The following is a 19,917-nucleotide window of genomic DNA, read 5'->3' as shown; positions in this document are numbered from 1 at the left end:
CATGCCTACGCCCTTTAGCTCCCCTTGGACGGTCACTGGGCCATTCCTTGAGGACAGCAGCTGGAATTTTCTAGATCCCTGAAGTTCCATGTAGCAGAAAGAGCATGAGATTTGGAGCTCAGGGGTGGTGCTAAACACTCTGCCAATAGGACCCCTGGCAAGTGGCTTTATCTGTCTGAGCCTCAGTTTCTCCCTCTGTTAAATGGCTCTTAGAGACTCATGGGGCTACAGTGAGAGGGCTGGGGCCTTTCTGGGCAACACTTCAGGGTCTGGAACCCACCCACCTTGTTCCACCTGTGCCTGTTCTGCCCACCACCCCCATGCACCCATGCCAGCACCCTTGCCCGGTGGAAGTGCCCCCCTCTTCCCAACCACCTGCCCTTTGTCGAGCAGAACTCCACTCACTTGGGTGGAGAGACAGTCTCGGCCCCTCCAGCCCCATCTTCCCACATCAATACAGTCTGGAGAGCTTGCCAAGAGCAGATTCTTTATTAATTTCTCTTTTTTCTTAAAAAAAAAAAAGTATTCCTTCAGTATAAAAAATAAATATTTTAAATATGACATTGAATAAATAAAAATAATCTGTCAGTATGAAACATTCCCACAGGGTACATTCATCAAAGAGGAATTTGTCCCGCAAGGCCAAGTCCTGTCCAGTAGAAAGGAAGGAGGGAAACACGGAGGGACAAACGGAGCCAGCAGTGCGAATGGGAGAGATGTCCAGGTACTGGAATCGAGGTGGGGGGGTGGGGGTGATCTAAAAGGACCTCTGTACCATCTGAAGGGAAATTCTCACTTGATTCCAGCCTCCAACCCCACATGCTGTGTCTATTCTGGAAAGTCAGCAAGGTGGGGTGGGATTGCTTCAGGAGGAAGGAGTTGGGGGAGTCCCCAAAGAGGGGCAAGGAGAGGAAGAGGAGAGACAAATAAACCAGCGGTGCTCTTTTTGTTTAAAATGTTTTTAAATAAATAAAGTCCCCAATATTCCTTTGTCCATAAATTACAAAATGACTGTCCTACCCCCTCCTCTGCTGACAGCCTCTCCCTTCTCCTCTTGACCCAGGATGCAGGTGTGGGTCCACACCAGCAGATGAAAAACGAGGAAAAGGGCAGCTTCCTGCCCTGCAAAGCTTTTTCCACACAGAAGCTCCATAATTCCAGGATGCTGTGCAAAGTGGTCTTCTGGATTGGTTCTAGAAAGAGAGCTGAGGATGGGGGCTGAGGGGCAGGGCAGGAAATAGGGGCAGGAAGGGCAGAGGCAGGAAGAGGGAGGCAGAGGGTCCGTGTTGGGCTCAGGGAAGGAGGTCCCCTTGGTCCCTGGGCCTCAGAGGCTGCCCAGGTGGGCTCAGCACTGGGAGTCGGTGTACTCAAGGTGATGGGATGATTAAGGACTCAGCTGGCCCCAAGCCTTCTGAGCCGTGTTCACCAAAGAGCAGGGAGGGCAGCAGGCTCAGACACTGGATGAGGGTGAGTGTGACCCAGATGAAGACAGCCTCAGAAAGAGGTTCGTGGTCTCCTCTGCCACCCGCCACAAAATAGCCTTGCCAATGGGACGGACAACTCCCAACTCTGCACCCCTGCCTTGCCCCCTGCCCCAGGAGTCAGGACCCGCCTGCTGCCTCACCACCTGCCACCTGGTGTGCATGGGTAAAGTGCTCAGAGAAGACAGAGAGGTGCAAAGTGAGTGCAAAGTACCATAATCACATTGGCTGAACCACTAGGACCGCCACCAGCTTAGGGTTTGAGAAGAAGCCAGAATGCTGCTTTTAGCAGCTGCCCCAGCTCTGCACCCCCTCCCTTGCTCCCAGACTGGAGGGCGTTTCTCCACTAGCCTGGCCCCAGCACAAAGGAAAGGATCGGATTCCCTGCCTGGGAGCCCAGACATGGGTGGGGGCGTGGGGGGAGGTGGGGCAGCAGGGACCACAGCTTCCTGGTCCTCGGCCCAGGGCCTCCCTGTTCTCCTCTCTGGAGCAGGGAGCTCCTCCCTGCACCACCCCAGCTTCCCAAGGTCCAGCCAGGCCCTCTCGTCCTTTGTGGGTGTTTGGGCCACCCGAGAAGGAGCTTCCCCACTGTGTGCAAGCATGCTGGGCACTGCATGTGGATGTTCCAGAGCCCCTCAACTGCTGGCTTAGAGGCAGCTTGGAGACAAGGAAAGAGCAGCAGAGCAGGCCACCAGGAATGCCTTACCCAGTGCTCTAGGAGCACCATTTCAACGACGAATGTTGCCCCGATCACAATTCCAGGAGGTGCCAGAAAACACAGTGTTGAATGAGCCCCCTGGAGCCAACCAACATGGCAGCCCTGTGGAAGGCCCCTGGCCACTCCACAAACTGGCCCGGCCTGCCTTACAGCCAGGACCCTGATACCCCCAGAGCAAGTCACATTTGGGATGGGGTATGGAGCTGGGTCCCCTGCTCCCCTCCCCCACCAAGGCTGACCAGTTTTCTCAGATCCTGACCCTCCTCTGAGCTTCACCCGTAAGGCTTATTCCACTTGTAACATCCTTGACTTCTGGACCAGTCCCTGCTAAGGCCTGGCCCTGGCTCCTATAGGAGCCATCATATTATTTCTGTTGGGTAGGAAGCAGGGAAAGGGGAATTAACTTTGCCATTTAAAGCACCAATAAGTTAATATAAATAGGACATCATAATAAATAGACAATCATGCTGGGTCAGACACACAGCACTCTTGGCTCTCAGGCTTCTCTGAGACCCTGACCTCAGGTTTTGCTGTTCCCTTGCCCTAGGAACCAGAGATGACCTCTGGGCCCCCTCAAGTACCTTTGTGTGACCTCACAGGGCCTCCCTGGGTCCCAGATGTGAGCTGCCACTCTTAACTACCTAGTCCTTCCCATCCCTTATAGACCATTGCCCAGAAGGAAGAATCTGGGTCCCCTCAGAACCTCCTCAGCTGACTTTGCCACCTGCCCACCTCCACAAACCCTACCTCCAGGTCCAGCCACCAGACCCTGGCCATCCCAGGCTTCAGGAAAGCCTGCGGGCAAGAGGGAGAGCTTGTCAAAGCTTTCCGGACCTCTCTTCCTTCCCAGGCCCGAAGGTGGCCTCTCTGCCTCCCTAGGAGCCTGAATGCCAGCGAGCTCATTCTGGAACTTTCTGCCTCATAGTCCAGTCCCTAGGCCTGAGCTCTCCAATCATGCTCAAGAGAAGGAGCATCTCAAACCAGAACTCCCTTCTCTAACTTCCTCTCGCTATACTTGTAGGGGCCAAGGAGTCCTCAGGACCCCAGTTCCTCTGGCCTGCCCAAGCCCAGTCAAACCTTCCAAAACCTACATTAAGGGGCAGCAAAGGCACCAATGGCAGTCATTCTGCGGGGCTGGGAGAGTCCCCTGACCCCTGCTGTCTTGCCCCATGGTCAGGGTCACCATGGACAACTTGTACAGTTTTCTCACAAAGTCCCTGGCCAAGGGGACAAGTGGGGACAGAGGTCCAGCCCATAATCCCCTGACCAGCCCGACACCCTAGTGCCTGGCTGCAGTCTCCCAGAGGAAGGGGTGCCTTCTTCTAATTGGCGCTGTAGATAGGCCCTGCCTTTGGGTGTTTTGATTCTGCTCGGCTTCATCACAGCCCACCTAGAGGGGAATGGACTGGCCAGAAACCCCTCGGGGTCTGCCAGCAGTCCCCACTTGGGTCTGGTGATGCTCTGGGCCCTGGGCACAGTTTGAGAGCTGCCTGAGCCTAAGATCTCAGGTCACTCACTGCATGCTTCAAGACCTCCTGTCTAGAAGGCCTGGGCCACCACAGCAATGACCTGTTTATACTTCCCCAGGAGCTGACAGCCCAGCTTCTTCTTCTGAAAGACGTCCTTGCCTGAGGTGTCAGGGCCATAGGCCACGTCCACGTGGGCCACATGATACTTGTTACACAGGCGGCAGAGCACGTTGCTGAGGAGGCCCCGCATGATGTCTGCAGTGGCGTTCAGCTTGCTGTGGAGGCTGAGGGCATTGGGATTGAGGACCTTCTGGTCCCGGGTGATGTTGCCCAGGGAGGCACCAAGGTAAGCGATGATGCGGTACAGCTCCACTAACCGGGTCTTCTCTGTGCCGTTGGCATGGAATGGCGGGAAGTCCGTCACGTTGGGGCCGCACAGTTTGTCCAGGTTGTTGGGGAACGGCTCCCCCTGGGCCGTGTACTGAGGAGCAGAGAGGGAGAGGGGAGGTGATGTGGGGGTCAGGGACGCGTATTTCAGCCTGGCCACCAAGCCTCTGGGTGAGCTCTTGGGTCTCAGTTTCCCACCTCTGGCACAGAGAGCTGACTACTTGCCCCGTAGGCATCTTGGGATTGTTATGAGAGCCCAGAATAATCGTGGTGTGAACACACTTGGTAAAGAATCAAGGGCCACACCAGCAGCAAGAGCATCAGGGGACTGAAGGGAAACACCACGTCCCACTTCTTGTGGGCACACCACGCACACTTGCTCTTTCAACCCACCGTCCTCCTCTTCTTCCTCGGCGGCTTTGCGCCTCCAGACACCCGCAGCCCACTTTCCCAAAAGCATCTCTCTGGCCCCCCTACTTCCTCTCTGTCTCTCATCGGCCTTCTGCTCCATGTGGGGGAGGAGTCCCTAGACCATCAGTGCCCGACCTCTCCCTTCTCCCCCGGCTCTGCCCAGGATGAACTGGGCACCTTGGGAAAGTGGCTTCCAGTCTCAGAGCCTGGGTTGAGGGAGGGGTGGGGGGCTCAGAAGCTGTGGGAGTCCACATGTGGTTGAACCAAGCCCTTTCCCCATTCTCTCCTTCCAGCTCCAAAAGCTCTCTTCCCTGACCAGCCCCGACAGCCCAGGTCAGTGCAGCGTCCCTCCCCCCTCCCTCCCTCCTCTCTCAGGACCTGGAAGGGGGACTTACATAGAGAATAAAGAGGGCATTGGCACTGCCATTGAGCTGCGCCAGTTGGTTCCTGATCTGGTTCATGAGGTTGCTGTGACATGGGTGGCGTGTGGCACAGGTGGCGTTGACAGGGGTGATAGGAAGGGGGCTCCCCGCCCCATGTTTCCAGTGCAGAACCAGCAGCAGGGGCACGACTCCTGGGAATAGGCAGGAAGGAGCCATGAGCAGGGGGTAGGGGGCGGGCAAGGGGGCTCATGGCAGAAGATGCGCCTCATCTCCCCAGGGACACCAGTGCCCTGGCTCCCCCTCCGGCTCTATCTTCCCCTGGTTGCTTCTGGTTTTCATGAGGTCACTGCATCTGTTTCTATGTCTCTCTCTCTCTAGCTCTGCTTCCCTCCACTTTCCCAGTTTTCCCTTCTCTTGCCTGAGAGGACACGAGCTGTTCCCACCAGCGGGGAGCTGGGTTCAGGGTGACACCAACCACCCAGCCCTTTCCCCTGAGGCCTCCTGCCCCTCTGGGTGGAAGGGACCATGCCCCAGGCCCAGCGAGTCTCAAGAAAAAGAGAGGCCCCTATCTTCCCACCTCGAAGGATGGTCCAGATTCCTGCACATTGTTTCATGCTCACTGACCCACTGCGGGCCACGTCTCCCAGATGGGGACCCCTTGGGACCCTGGTGGGGGAGGGGGTGGATTTTCTGTTGACACTCTTCTATCCTTTAAACCTGTCATTTGATTCTGACTTCCAGGGTCATTTGTCCCCTAATTTTGCCTGCCACCCTCCCCCATCTCTTCTATAGCTTTCCTTCTCCAAATGTGGCCACTCGCCTATCTAGGACCTTCAACCCCACCCCAATTCTGCAATTCTGCCCCCTCTCCAACCCCGAATCATCATTCAGAATTTCTTGTCCCCCCCCCCCCCCCCACAACCCCGGCACCTGCTCTGCACAGCTCCTGACTCCATGCCATCCCCTCTTGTCCCAGGCCCTGGGTTAGGACAAGGAAAATCCTGGGGTCCCACAGGCCCTCAGAGCCTTAGGGAGGCAAAGGAAATGGTGCAACCAGAAAAGAGAAAAGGGAAAAGGTCACAGGCAGCCAGGTTGGCGGAGGAGGAAGGAAAGTGAAAGGTGACAGGAGAGCTGGGAGCTGTCCGGGCCTGTCCTGGGTCGCCCCTCCCTCCCAAGGCGCCTGCTTCCCCTATTTACTCTCAGGTCCCTTCCGAGGGGCTTCTCCTGGTGGCCCACCAGCAGGAGCTGGGGGTCTGCAGACCAGTGAGGCTGGAGAACCGGTGAGGCTGGGGTGAAGGGGGGTGCTGGAGCGCCTCAGGGATCTCCCCTGCTGGGACAGTGGCAGCCTCAAGTTCACTTCTCCTGGGTCCCCTGTTCCTCCCAACATCCCCAGGCAGCTCTGAGGCCCCCGGGATGGTCGGGGGCCCCCCACACCCCCGGCTCACCTAGCAAAGACCACAGCTTTCCAGGCACTAGCAGATGGAGGCGGCACCTGCTTCCGTCCCTGCCGGAGTTTGCAAGCTGCTCGGCGGCCGGTGCCCCTCCCTGGGAGCAGCCCGGGACGCGGTTGGAAAAGAGAAAGCGGAAAGACAGAAAGAAAGAAAGAGGGAGGGTGAATCGGGAGAAAGCGGAGCGGGAAGAGCAGCAAGGGAGAGTGGCAGGAACAAGGAGGAGGAGGAGGAGGAGGAGGAAGCGGAGGAGGTGGAGGAGGAGCAGGAGGAAGGCTTCGGCAGCCCCCTCCGTTGCCCGCCAACCTGCTGGCCCCCGGGCAGGCTGGGCGCGCGGTGCCGGGACCATGTGTCTGCGCTCGCTCCCGGCCGCCACCCAGCGCCTCCGGCAGCCCAGGCCGGTTGCACGGGTGCCCCGAGCCCGTGTGTCTGAGGCGGGTGGGTGTCCCGTTCGCGATCGCCAAGTGCCCCAAGCTGCCGCAGCACCGGCAGTGGGGCGCGGAAGCCGGTGCGGGGCGGGTGGATTTACCTGCCGCCAAGACCTTCATTATGGGCTGGACTCCAGAGGGCCTTGGAGGAGACCTTAGATGCCGGCAGTTTTCAGAGATTCATGCTCAACGGGGAATTTGCCTGATTTATATACTGGAGCCTGTGTTGTAAGACAGAGAGAGAAACAGCTATATTTAGCAGGGATCCCCGTCCAGGAAGTTGTTTGAGGTGCATCATAGGAAATTATGAATGGAAGAAAGTGAGAGTTGAGGGGGGGGGGAGTGAAGGGGGAGGGTGGAGAGAGCAGACTTTTTCCCTCTTCTAAGAATTTGATTGATAAAATTATAATGATAATGAACTCTTCTACAAAACAGCCTGTGGTTTTCCTGAATGGCTCGCCCTAGGAGTTGTTTGAAGTTGGAGAGGGCAAGGAGGGTTCCCAGGCCGAGTCATCGGGGTCCCCGTGGCTGTAGGTGCTCCAGACAGCCCTGACTCACCTGGGTTTGGGGAGGTGGCTTGACCATAGGCAAGCAGATGGAGGCTGGCACCTGTGGCCCCCTGATCAAGGGATTTTGGGGGCAGTGGGGAGGAGGCAGGCTGGGGCTTGGCTGAGAAGGAGGCTCCAGGAAGAGGGGCTGGGGCCCTGCTTGGACTTTAGACAGTAATAAAGCAGAACTGAACGTGGGCACCTCAGAGGTAGCCTCCTCCAACCTGCCCATTGCCACTGGGCAAAATGGGGCTCCAAAGGCAACAGGTTGCCCAGATTTCCACAGGGTAGGACCTCCTGACCACCATCAGCAAGCCTGCATTGCTGACCGCAGGTGCCTGTGAGGCTGGGCAGGGGCTGGGAAGATGGGGAGGGGAGAGGTTGCTGTGACTTAGTAGTTCCTTGGGGACAGCCTGAGAAACTTCTGGGAAGGTGTTGTGTGTCCGGGGTTTACCTAAACTCTGCAACCCCAGCTTGCCCTTCAGGGGAAGGTGGTCCAGTGTTTCCATTCTGGAGGGACACCTGAAGCAGAGACCCAGGTTTCTTCCTCAGGATGCTGAGGGCTGGCCGGGGACGAGAGAAATAGCTTGCCCCTCAAAACCTGCCTTGGAAGCCCCTTGGGGCTCAGCCTCAGAGAATAATGGTGGCCCTCAAAAGGTGCCTCTAAGGTGTCTGTAAGGCAGGGTCACAAATTCTGGTGTCTATCATGGCCAGTTAGATTTGTAAATGAGTGAGGAGAGGCAGGAAGGAATGGTGGGGACCAGGGTAAAATGAGCACATGGACAGCTCCCTGCAAAAAGCATTTCCAAAAAATGATATGAGTGAATGCTGGCCAGAGAACACATATCTGGCACCACACTGTCCCCCCAAGTTGTCAGGGGCACCCTTTGTCCCAGGAGATGTCTCATTCCCCTAGGGCCGGCCTGACCCCAACCAGAAAACAACGTGGGAGAGTTGGTTTTCCAAGACCAGGGAGACGCACAGCTTTTCCCTGACCCCCAACACCCTGTACTCACCCCCTCACCCATCCCCCATGCATGCCCCCAGCTCCTGCCTCTTGCCACATCCCGGACCTGCCCAGCCACGCGTTCCTCCCTCATCATGCCAGGACGAGCCCTCGTGCCTGCTGCAGTCGGTCCCCCTGCCCCCACACACACCCTGCCCTCTCCAGGCTCACTTCCCTCATGCTCTCCCAGCAGGGCCTGGGATGTGGGGTGATAAAACTGCCCATCCCAGCTGGCACTTCCCAGCAGGAAGGAGGCTGGTAGAGTCCAGACTGGCTCTCCTTCCTCTTCCCTACCTTCCCCCTGGTCTCTTCCTTGGAGGGCCATAGAAGACCCCACCTGGCACTTGCTCCTCCCATGCACCTACTGTGGGGTGGGCATAGGCCCCCAGGAGGCCCACCTACCCCAGCCTAGCTCGGACGACCCCAACGGCACTCCTCTACTCTCCCGCATGAGGGCCTGACATGAACACAGAGCACATCAACATGAACACTGCATCAGCCTCCAGTCCTAAAGCCACATCTCCTGGACCCCTGTCACCTGACTCAGCCTGGTGCTTCTGATGTGGACCCCAAATCCATTTGACCAAGGCCCCACCGTGGCCCCATCTATGGATCCCCTTGTTCCCCTACCTGAGACTCTCACTAGGTGCCCTGATTTTCCTAGAGGCTGCGACCCTGTGCTGCCACTCTCCTGCCCCTGTCTCTTCCCTGCATCCTTCTGAGTGTCCGGGTCCTCGTACTGTCTTCTGGCTCCCCAGGTCCCGCGCCAGCCCGACAATCCACCCCCAGTCACCATGTAATCTCAGCCCCACCCCACAGGAAACAGGAAGTGGGGGCAGAGTCTAGAAGATATTTAACTCCCTCCCCAACCGGCTCCCTTCCCATGCCTCAGTTTCCCCTCTCACGGTACCTGACTTGGTCCATGCTCCCCAAGAGCTGTGGGCCCCTTGGCACCCCAGGCCCAGCCTCCCTTTCCTGTCCATGTCCAGGCACCACCTGCACCGGCCTCTGGGGGGAAGCTTGGGCAGGGTCTTGGAGCCGCCAGGCTGTGAGCTGCCTGCAACGTGGCCTCGGTCCCCAGGAATCGGCCGCCCAGACCGCGCTCCAGGCCAGCTTTGGTCTCCTGGAGTTTGTTTTCTTCCCTCCCTCTCTACACTGTGTGTGTGTGTGTGTGTGTGTGTGTGTGTGTTTTCCCCTCGGCTTCCTCACGGAAGGCATCCTCCCTTCTTGGCTGCATGCTCCCAGGGTCGTGACCCCAGGCCCCACCCTGGAGTGGCAGCCCCAGCTCAGCCCCTTCCAGCTGTGACTTCATCCCCAGCCTGTCCTGCTCCTGCACCCTGGCCTGCTGGGGATTTGACCTGCCTCAGAGTGAGGGGGACAGGAAGGGTCCACATGGGACCCCTTCTCCGCCTGGGCAGGGCACTGCCAGGTCAAGGCCCCAGGGTGCTGTCTGCAGGTGGCTGTGCCAGCCACTTGCTCATCTCCTCTCCAGGAAGTAAGCCCATGTGTCTACCTTCCCTGGGCCCCTCAGGTCTCTTTCTGTCCAACACAGTCTGCTGCATGTGGCCATCCAGGCCTCCTTTTCTGCTGATTCTTACCCTCCATCCATAAGCCTCTCCTAGAAAGTCACAAGTGTTTTATTTTTCAGATGGGGAAACTGAGGCTTGGAGAAGTCAAGGCACTTGCCCAGGGCCATGCAGAGACAATACAGCAGGGTCTGGAACCCAGGTCTCTGGCTTGCAGGCCACGGTGATGCCAGAAGCACCTCCCACTCTGAGGAAAGCAAAGGTTGATGAGGAACACATAGGCCACTTCTTCCAGGATGTCTCCCCTGCACACGGCCCAGACCGGCTCGAGTCTGCCTCATCCTGCCTGCTCTCCTTTCAAGTGGAGACAAGTCTTATTCCTTGCTCTTCGAGGGCTTGGATGGGGTCTGGTACTCATTTGTACTCTTGACAGCATCTGGCTTAGGGTTACACCAGAATAGATGCTAAGTAGCTTTTAAATGCATTTCACAATTTCCAAAAGCTCTCTGTGCCAAATGTCTCGTGGAGAGACGTTGTGGAGCTTCGTGGTTTGAAGCGTGGACTTTGGCCTCAGTCAGAGCCAGGTTGGAGGTTTGGCTTTGCCAGTTATGAGCTGGGTGACTTTGGAGAAGTGAGCACCCTGGGGCCTCAGTTTCTCCATCAATAAAATGGGAATAATGGTACCTACACTGTGGGTTCGCCGTGAGGTGTCAGGGCTCAGCACAGTTCTGGGCACCCAGCAAGCCCTCTATACGTCAGCATTGATTCCTACCAGGTGAGGATCCTTACCTCACCCATGAGGTAGGGGGTTTTGTCCCCATTTTACAAATGAGGAAAATGGGCACACTCCAGGGCTGAGGGAGAAAAGCTGAGAGGATAATGGAGGCAGGACACCCTTACAGACCCTTGAGGGACACCCCGGGGAGATCAGACAGCTTACATGGGGGGGGATGGCATGGCAGTCCGCTCACTCCCCCCTTGTCCCCTCCTGGCCCCTGACCACCCCCACCCCAGGCCTGAGCTGAGGACAGCAGCTGACCCCGGGCTCACCGCCCCCAGGAACTGATTCACCCCCAGGCCCCATCTGAGAAGGAAGGAGACATAGCTCAGCTCAGAGGGGCTTGAATCACCAGCCGCCCCCTGCGGAGCCCCAGGGGGGGATGCGGGGGCGGGGGCCAGCCCCCTGCCTGTCTGTCTGTCTCTTTCCTGGGCCTCGGGGCACTCAGGGGAGAGGGCAGTGTGGCAGTGGCCATCGGCAGGGGGGTGGCTGGGAGGTACCCTCACAGTCAGGCATCCTGTGTGGGCAGCCAGTAGCGGTTACTCACCAGGTAAGCAGCTCTCTGGGCATCGGGGAATTCCCCAAGACCAGTGACCCAGAAACAGTGCTCCGGGCAACCCCCACTGCCCAGGCCAGCCCCCTCCTTCCTTCACCATCCCCTCCCCTGTGCCCAGCTAAGATCTCAGTTCTCTGAAAAACCAACCAGCAGCTGCTCTTAGCCACCAGCTTTGCCCAGCCCCGTGCCTTGATGTTCCCATTTGGGAAATGAGCTCAGGGGAGTCAGATGGGCCCCGGGGAGGAAGGTGGGGGTCAGAGGCTGTGGTCCAGGACTAGGGCAAGTGAGGGGCAGCCAGAGTAGACAGGAGCAGCTCAGGAATTCCTGGCACAGCGCTGGAAGTTGGGTGTCCTGTCCAAAAAGGGAAAAGCACCTCATTATTCAACACTTGAGAAGTGAAAGTGTAGCTACACCTGTGGCCCCAGCCGGCAGCCCGCAGTACCACGAAACCATCCACATGCCCTTGTGGACTTTCCTGTGGCCCAGGGCTCCGTCTTGCAAGTCAAGCTCGGGACAGCCAGGACTACGCTGGTGGTGGTGCCCATGGGTAAAGGTGTGGCTTAGAGCCAGGCGAACCTGGGTTCAAATCCTACCCACACCACCTACCAGCTGTGTGACCTGGGGCAACCGGCTTCCTTTCTCTGAGCCGTGATTTTCCCTCTGGAAGTAGGGAATCCTATAATGCTGTCGTGAGGATGTTAAGTGGGAAACACAGATAAAGTGCCTAACACGTGACGGTCATTCTAACCAGAGATCTGAGTGGTCACAGGAGGGGCTCAAACCCCAGCTTGAGTCAGGGGTTTGGGTCAGAGAGTTAGGCCAGAGAGGGCCCCTGGGTCAGTACACAGAGCATGGCATGGGTCCTGGGGGGACAGGCAGCTTTCCAGAACCTCAGCAGGGGAATAAGTAATACTTCCCACCTCAGCATTCTAGAGAGCCCAGCTGTTGTTAGGACTCTTGAGGCCCAGGCTCTGGGCATATAGTCTGCTCTTTCTCACCCTCACCCCATCACATCTCTGGCAGGGACCAACTATACCCCTCAGGGCCAAGCACAGGCCCGAAGCCATCCTGGCCTGCTTCCAACTGCCCCCATCATCATCCGGACATTTCCCGACTGGTTCTGCGTCAGGAATCACCCCCCTGGAGGTGAATCAGAGTGACTGCATTTTTTCTTCAATTCTGATAAAAGTTGCAAGGGAAGCAGCAGCCCACAGAGCCCTGATCCCATCACCAGCAGGGTCAGGAGCCTGCCTCCAAGGCCCATGTTGTTGCAGGAAGTCTGGTTCCACTCCGGGGTCTGCCCTCAGCATCTCCATCTTTAGAATGGGTTGCTCACCTCTCTCTTCATTCTTCAGCATACCCTCTGTAAACACTTTGCCCTCCTCCGGGCTCTCCCTGAGTCTGCAACTAGCTCGAGACTGTAGCAGGAACATGTCGAGAGCAATACTTTCTATCATGCTATAGGTTTCAGTGGCCTCTTAGCAGCCCATGGATTCAATTTGGAAGGCTTGCCGCAGCGCTTTCAAAACGGAAATGGAATGGCAAAATCACCGGGCATCGCCCTGAGCGAGGGCAAGCACCGTTCCACAAAACTTTTTTTCCCCGTTTTCTGTATGTGTCAGCGTGCGCATCATCTTCTGGTTGCAAGGTGCAATGTGTTTGTAACTGTGGGTCGCGGTCAACAACGTTTGTAAGCCACTGGTATCGATGATGAAAGCCAGGCCCTGAGGGGCTGAGGAGTGACTTGCTCAAGGTCGCTCAGCGGTTGGCAGCATGGGACTCATGACTTCTATGTCATCCGCCATCCCTTCCAGCTCAGGAATGGACGGGAAGCGCTGCAGGTGGGGCGGGGCGGGGTGGGGCGGGTGCTCCTGGTGTGGGGTGGAGGCCTGTCATCACCTTGTGTGGGACAAAGGCCCTCCTGGTCCCCAACCTCCCACTGTCCACTCCCTTCCGTAGCCTCAGACCCCCAGCTCCCCACCCCAACCTGCCCCACCTGGGTGGGGTGAGGACAGTCATGGGCCTTTCCTCACTCATCCACAGGAGCCCTTCATCCTCACCAAAGGCGGTGGCTGGAGCAGGGTAGCCTACAACCCAGAGGCTAAATCCGTGTCTGGGAGTGCCTGCCGGGCATCCCATGGGTCTGTCTGTCTGGGTCTGAATGGGCTCTCCAACGTGAGTGTAGCAAGGGCCTTTGTGTGTCTGCACATCTGTGTTCAGCCATGTCTGACCCTATAAATGTGCATGCGTGTGCCTGTGCTGGTCTGTTTGCTTGTGGGAGAGAGCTGAAGCATGCACATCTCCAGCTGACCTTGTGAGTCCTCTGTGTAACTGTGTGGATGTGTAAGTGACTGTGTGCGTGAATCCTGTACACGTATGCATCTGACCTTGTGTCTGTGTGAGTCTGTGCGTGGCAGGGGGTCTCTGTCACAAGCGGGGAGGCATGACCATGTGTGTGTGTGTGTATGTGTGTGTGTGTCCTGAGTGTGTCTCCAAAATCCCTACCCCTCACCCTCCAGCTCCCGCCCCTGGGAACCGTGTGGCAGCCTCACGTCACGGGGGCCACCAGCAGCTGGTTTCCTCCCCACCCTGCCCCAGGCCCCCCCTGCCCTGGCCACCCTGACTCTTGGCACAGGGACAAAGCTGATGTCAGAGTAGAGCTGACAGCTTCCTTCTCCCACTGGATTTTCCAAAAGAGAGAGACCACAGCTCGGCTCCTATTAAATAATCATAGGGCCAGGGGTGGGGGGGGGTGGGGGAGGGTGGGGGGAGGAGGATGTTTCACTCAATGATTTCCTGAACTCAGAGGCAATAAACAGAACAGGAAGCAGCCCTGTGGACCCATTCAGCCTGAAACTGGCCAGCCAGAGGTGGGGCCCAGGCTCCCTCCCGAGTCAAGCTCACTGGAGCCACCCAACCCGACCCCAGAGATGATGTCAGGGAGGCAGTCAGGCCCTCTCTCCAAACTGTCCCTCAGTGCCTGCAGGGATTGAGGAAATGTTCTGAGGACGGTGGGTGGGAGGTGATAAGATGGAAAGAGCAGAGTGGCCCCCTCCCAGTGGGTGGGGATGATGGAGGGAACGAGGCCCAGTCAGGGTTGGACCATTCTCTTCCCTGGGAAGAGAAGAAAAGATGAGTTCCCTGAAGTCAGGGGAGGGACAGGACCAGGTAGGGGAGCAGCTCCTGGGGAGCAAGGAGAAGGCCAGGCCTCCCCCTGCCTCCCTCAGGCAATCTGGATATGATGCCTGTCTCCCACAAACCCTGCACCTGTGGGCCACTCCAGCCCTGCTTCCCACCCTTTCTGGGGCACATGGCTGGCACACTTCAAACCCCAAAGGCCACCGTGGGCCTCTGTCTCAATTAACATCCCCCAAAGCAAGCATTACAAAGTGCTTCCTAAAGCCCCCTATTAACTTCAGTCCTAGTCGGCACCTCCAAAGGAGGCATTTTAATCCTGTTTCACAGATATGGAAACTGAGGCTCAGAGAGCTGAATGTTTGCCCAAGGCCACACAGAGTGTGATGGAGCCGGTTCTCCCCCACACCCCCACAGCCTCCCCACAACAGGACCCAGGATGGCAGGTGTGGCCCGCAAGCCGGGCAGGGCCCACTGGCCACAGGGGCCATGGGGGTCCCTGGGATGTGTCGTCTCGAGGGAGCCCCTCCTTCTGCTTGGGCCGGTCACTCAGCTGCTTATCAGCCACAGGACTCCATGACACAATCCTGCTCTGATCTCCTGCCCAGCAGGGCCCCTTCCACCCCAGCCCCACCCCAGGACCCTGTTTCCGTTTCCTCCCTTTCTGGGTGGGACCAGGCCTGCCCTGGGATCAGAGTGGGCAGTTGGGAGAGCCAGTATCCCTGCCAGCCCCTCCGCAGCCAGGAGCTTCCACGTGCACTCCGGCCAGCAGGTGGCCAGCAGGGGACCCTCACAGAAGGAGGATGGTGGCCTATAGTTCCCCATCCTTAGACTCTCTTCTGAAAGCCCACTTCTCCCAAGAGGTCTGAGGAGGAGGAGGGAACTTAGAGACCATCATGGCCTCTCTTGGCCTCGGTGTCCCCACTTGTAAAGGGAAAAGTTTGGGAAGATGAGACCGAGGGGTGGGGGAGAACTAGGTGGGCTCAGCAACTGGCCAGACCTCAGGTCCAGTCATAGCTTTGACACTTAAGACCTGTGGCCCTCAGACAGGGGCCCTCATCTCTCAGACCTCCAACATCTACAAAATGGGACGGAACATCGTCAACCGGTGAGGGTAGCAACACCCTCTGGAAGGTGGGCCTAAGTTATAGATACTAAACTAGCTGTTAAATTTCCACAGGTGGGACCCAGAGAAGGGAAGTCACTCTTCCAAGACCACAGGCCACATAGCAAATTAGTGGCACATCCCCCAACAGCATGTGTGTGGTTTGCCTCTCTTGGACTCTCAGACAGAGTTGGGAACCCTGAGTTTTAGTCCCCTTCGGTTGTGAGAATTCCAGAAGGAAGCTTCTTGGAGTCTCAGCTTCCTCAGCTGTAAAACAGTTCTAGAGAAGGCCATCAGTCTCAAAGGATCCAGAAACGGCTTTTCAAGATGTGGACTTTGGGGTCTGGTGGTGGAGGACAGAGAAAGTCTTCCAGGTGCCCTGGAAAGCTGGGCCCTGCAAGGTTGAGAGCTAGGTCCCTGACTCGGAGCCCTGCGTTCTCCTCCGCCCAGCCACTTAGGTCCGCTCCAAGCCGCGGGCTGCAGCGCCCCCCACTGCCCAGTCAGCAGCAGCCGCCTTGGCAAAGCCCCGGGATGGCGTTTCTCGCTCCGGTGCCTCCCCCAGGGCTGGGCAGGGCGGTAATTGGGAGGGGGGATTGAGGAAGTGGGCGGAGATGCCTGAGGCACCGAATGGAGGGTAAGCAGAGGCCCTTGGCCAAGACTGGGGAAGAGGACACACGCTTGTGGGTCCTGGGCGAACCTTGGCCTGGCCCAGCACCTACGTGGGGAAGAGAAGAGGAGAGCCCCGAGTACCGGCCGCAAGGGGGCGCCAATGACCACACTCAGTGGGCTGGGGTGGGGCGGAGGGCCTGGATCCAGCTGGAGATCTGGAAGGAGGGAGTTGGGGACACCACCGCCCCTTCCCACCCACCTCGGGCCCCAGAACCACCTAGTTCACGTAGGACAGGCTCTGGGGACAATGTCCCCGCCATCCCGGAAGCTTCTCCACAGTCAGGAACTGCTGATGGCAAGATTGGGGTCCAGCCCCTTCTCAGGTTATTTGTGCCAAGGTGCCCTCTCCTCTGGTGCAGAGCTCTGCACAGACTTCAGTTGTGTTTTTCCTTTTTCCTCACCAAGCTGGTGCTTCCACAATTAGGCCCATCTTACAGAGTGAACAAAGCAGAGTGGTCGAGCCCTGTGCTTGACAAGGTCAAAAGTGTAGGAGCCGTGACCTTGACTGACACACCCCAGAGCCTCCAGTGAGGGACTTCGCTTTGCCCTTCTCCCCAACACATAGGCAGGCAGGATCCACCCCATGACCCACCACAGCCCCTTCTAAAGAGACAGGGACCCTCTGCCTGCCACATCTCCATCTGAGGAAAAACCAGACTGCCATGGCCTCAGAACCCTCTACTTCTTTGGGGTAAAGGGAACTTGAGGGTCCCTTGGGAATCCAGGAATCAATACCCTGAAGAGAGGTGACCCTCTGGGATCACATAAAACCAGGATTCTGGCCTCCCCATCCAGTTGTCTCTCCTCCACTCTTCCGTGATCTTTAACCTTTAGTGACCCATAACACTTTCGAATCTAGCATCCGATCTATCCACTTTACCTCAACATCTTTGGTGAGATGGGCAGGGAATGTCTTCCCACGCCTGTTACACAGCTGGGAAGACTGAGGCTCGGAGAACTGTGCGGGACACCAGGTACCCCCCCCCCCCCAAACACTGGAGGATTTGCTGGTGCTGAGGATAGATTTGGGTGCTGGCATCTAACCACCCCCACCCCCCCCCTCCCCCGGTCCCAGCCCTGCCCTGTGAGGGAAGCCTACCGTGGTCTGTTCTTGCGCAGGACCCTCTGGAGTCTCACAGGTGTTTTCCAGGTCTTCAATGGGACACCATCGACTTCAGGGCCAGGCCTCCTCTGCTTCCCTCTCTTGCTGAATCTTCTCTGGAGACAGCTCCTCACACTGCCCCCCACTTGACTTCCCGTCAAGTGCCGCGTGGCCCTGAGGCTCCCCCCACTTCCACCCCACCCCCTGGCTGAAGGGCTGGGTGCAACAGGGGCAGAGAACCCCAGGCCCCTGGCCAGACTGTGCCTAACAGGGGCAGGATCTTCAGGGTGGCCAAGGGGGAAAAGTGGGGCTGCGGCTGGGGCTGGGGAGGGGGCGACCCTGTGCCCAATGCCCCTACCCAATGCTGCGTGGCAAGGCCGCTGGGACCTGAGTCACAACTGACTGGGCCGCACCCAGCCTGCCTGGGTGACCCAGGCCAGCATAAGGCGATGACTGAGCAGCCCTCCGCATGACCGGCCGGGGTCGGCCTTAGGTGTTTTGACTCAGACCTGCCACAAGCCGTGTGCACCAGGGCCATGCCCCTTGTCCCTGTCCCCAGAAGAGTCACAGGGCCGCAGCTGTCCCCCTGGACACAGTGCCCCCCCCCCCAAGCCACCACACGCTTTCCGGACACCCACCTCAGAACCCCAGAGTCACCTGGCCCGTCTGGTTGGCCCTCCTCCACAGGCTCCAGGGCCCCACCTGCCCAACCCACCTCCCTGGGAGACCTTCGCCCCTCCCCGAGCCAGGGAGCAGAGCCCAGCCCTTGGGGCCGCCCCAGGAAGCAGGGAGTGGGGCTGGCCAAGTGGAAGGCCTCTCCAACGCTGACCATGGACTGTGAGCCTTGCCTCAGCATGGAAAAGGTGGTCTGTGTGCAGTCTGGGTCCCAGGCCTGGTGTGGAGGGTAGGGGGTGCAGGGGGACAGGGGCACAGAGAGAAAAGCCATGAAGAGAGCAATAAGGAAAAAGGGAGAATGAGAGAGAGAAAATACAGAGAACGTTGCTTGTGCACCTGCTCAGTAACCGCTTACGATAATGCCGAAATAGTGCAGTATTTGTGTGGTCTCCTGGGAAATCTGTCACAGCCAGGGCGGTGGGCCAGTTCAGCCCATTGTACAAAGGGGAAAGCTGAGGCTCAACCCAGGAGGTCACACGGCTTTGAGGGCAGGGTGGCTGGGGGTTGAACTCATTTTATTTAACTCTCAAGTATTTTCTCATCCTTCGAGAAAGAGGAGGAAAAAAATCGCATTAGTAGTGGTGGACAGTGAAGGCCATGGAGGCGAAAAACCCGGCTCCGCCGTTTGCAAGCTGTGTTTGTTTTGTGGGTAGGTAGTAAGTGCACCCCATCCCCACCTTTTTCCAGCAGTGTCCCTGCCCTCTGGGACCCCTGTCCTGGGGAACTTTCCATCCTGTGTGTTACATGTAGTTGACTGAAGGTCTGTCACTTTGAAAACCTTGAAAAAGAAGAAGAAAATCTGGCTTCAAGCTGATGCCTGCAGCAAGGCCAGGACCCCTTTATCTTCCTGAGCCTTTGTCCCTTCACATAACCACTGGAGACGAAGCATACACTGTGGGCCCACAGGGTATCACCACTCCAGGAAAATGTGCCTGTATAGGATCAGCTCCTTCTGTGGCACAAAAGCATCATTTGGGCCCCCACCCCACTGCCTGTCACAACAATGATTGTGGGAACCCCAGTCTCACCATCAGAGAAAGCTTATTCTGACTTGAGATGCAGATTCTAGAAATGTCACCCTGCAGGCTCTCTGTAGGCCACCTGTGGCCCCCAGGGAAGCCCCATAAACCCTTCTGGATGGGGGAATCAAGGAGGAGGAGGAATTCGAACTGGGGCTCAGGGCAGAAGGGTAGGAGGCTGAGGCTGGGAATGGAGGGGGGAAGTCCAGGCTTCAGGGAGGTCAGGATGCCTATATGGGTTAGGGAGACAGCAAAGCATGGCTCGAACACAGACATGAGTGGGCAAAGCTGGCCTGGCATGAGAACAGGGGCCTGGCATGTTACGATGAGGGGTTTGGAATTGGTACCACAGCAGTAGGACAGGAAGGAGTCTCTGAAGGTTTGGGAGCAGAAGATATGGTGGCAGTGACATTTTTGACCGTGTCCAGGGAGCCGGGACCTGGCTGGCTGTTGGGAGAGCAGGAGGCATGTGCCAGAGATGGGATGTGGGAGAGATCGAGGGACCTTGTGATCAACAGACAGGGGAGAAGCTGAGAGAGGTGACGGTGAGGACTGGGGCTCTGGAACCTCTGTGGGGGCAAATAGGAAGCAGAAATCAGGTGTGGGGTGGAGGTGACTTTGGCCCTGAGGCCTTTGGCACAGGGCTCCTGGCAGAGGTTCCTAGAAGTCGAGTCTGTAGGCTTGGGAGAGCACCAGACTGGAGATGGCAGTTTGGGGGCACCTGCAGCTGTGGTCTCATCAGGGTATGACATAGAGGTGACAAGTCCTCAAAGGTGGGACCCCTGAAACTCCCTCCCCAGATTCTGGAGCTCCCTGATCTGCTTCCTACGGAGTGGGTGCTGTTCCAGCTCTAAGTCAGACACCTCTCCTTAGGCTTATCCACAGAGTAAGGGGTTGGCAAGGGGCCCAGGCAGGGGTAGGGGGCAGCCACCCTGGGCTTCCCAGCTCTTCCTCCACAGACCAACCTCTGCTCACTCCGTGGGCAACCGCATGCCTGCCGCAGCGCCAGCTCCCCTTCTTCTCCGAGAACCTGAGCATGCCTGGCTTTCGGCGTCTGCCACCTCCCACCCACA

At 57.8% G+C, this 19,917-nt stretch overlaps 1 protein-coding gene across 2 annotated transcripts; it reads right to left on the bottom strand.

The window, feature by feature from the left end:
* Nucleotides 1–474: 474 nt before the first annotated feature.
* On the bottom strand, nucleotides 475–17,860 carry LIF (LIF interleukin 6 family cytokine). Of its 2 annotated transcripts, none has more exons than XM_078435613.2 (4): nucleotides 17,148–17,860; nucleotides 6,827–6,946; nucleotides 4,862–5,040; nucleotides 475–4,149 (listed from the first exon to the last, which is right to left on the bottom strand). In XM_078435613.2, the coding sequence occupies exons 2-4, from the start codon at nucleotides 6,843–6,845 to the stop codon at nucleotides 3,739–3,741; spliced, it is 609 nt and encodes a 202-aa protein (XP_078291739.1). In that variant the 5' UTR covers nucleotides 6,846–6,946; nucleotides 17,148–17,860; the 3' UTR covers nucleotides 475–3,738. The 2 variants fall into 2 exon arrangements, with proteins under 2 accessions (XP_078291739.1, XP_060468726.1); XM_060612743.3 differs by lacking the exon at nucleotides 17,148–17,860 and adding an exon at nucleotides 9,190–13,739.
* Between the last annotated feature and the right edge of the window lie 2,057 nt (nucleotides 17,861–19,917).

This window comes from Panthera onca, chromosome D3 (genome assembly GCF_046562875.1).
Source record: "Panthera onca isolate mPanOnc1 chromosome D3, mPanOnc1 haplotype 2, whole genome shotgun sequence".
NCBI lineage: Eukaryota > Metazoa > Chordata > Mammalia > Carnivora > Felidae > Panthera > Panthera onca.
Note: the sequence above shows the minus strand (reverse complement) of the source record. Positions and strands in the feature narration are given on the sequence as shown.

What these genes read in the sequence shown, in the direction of transcription:
- LIF (XM_078435613.2), bottom strand. An exon ending in ATGCCCTCTTTATTCTCTAT is followed by an intron (nt 4,150 to 4,861) that starts GTAAGTCCCCCT and finishes TCTGCTCCTCAG; the next exon opens with TACACGGCCCAGGGGGAGCC.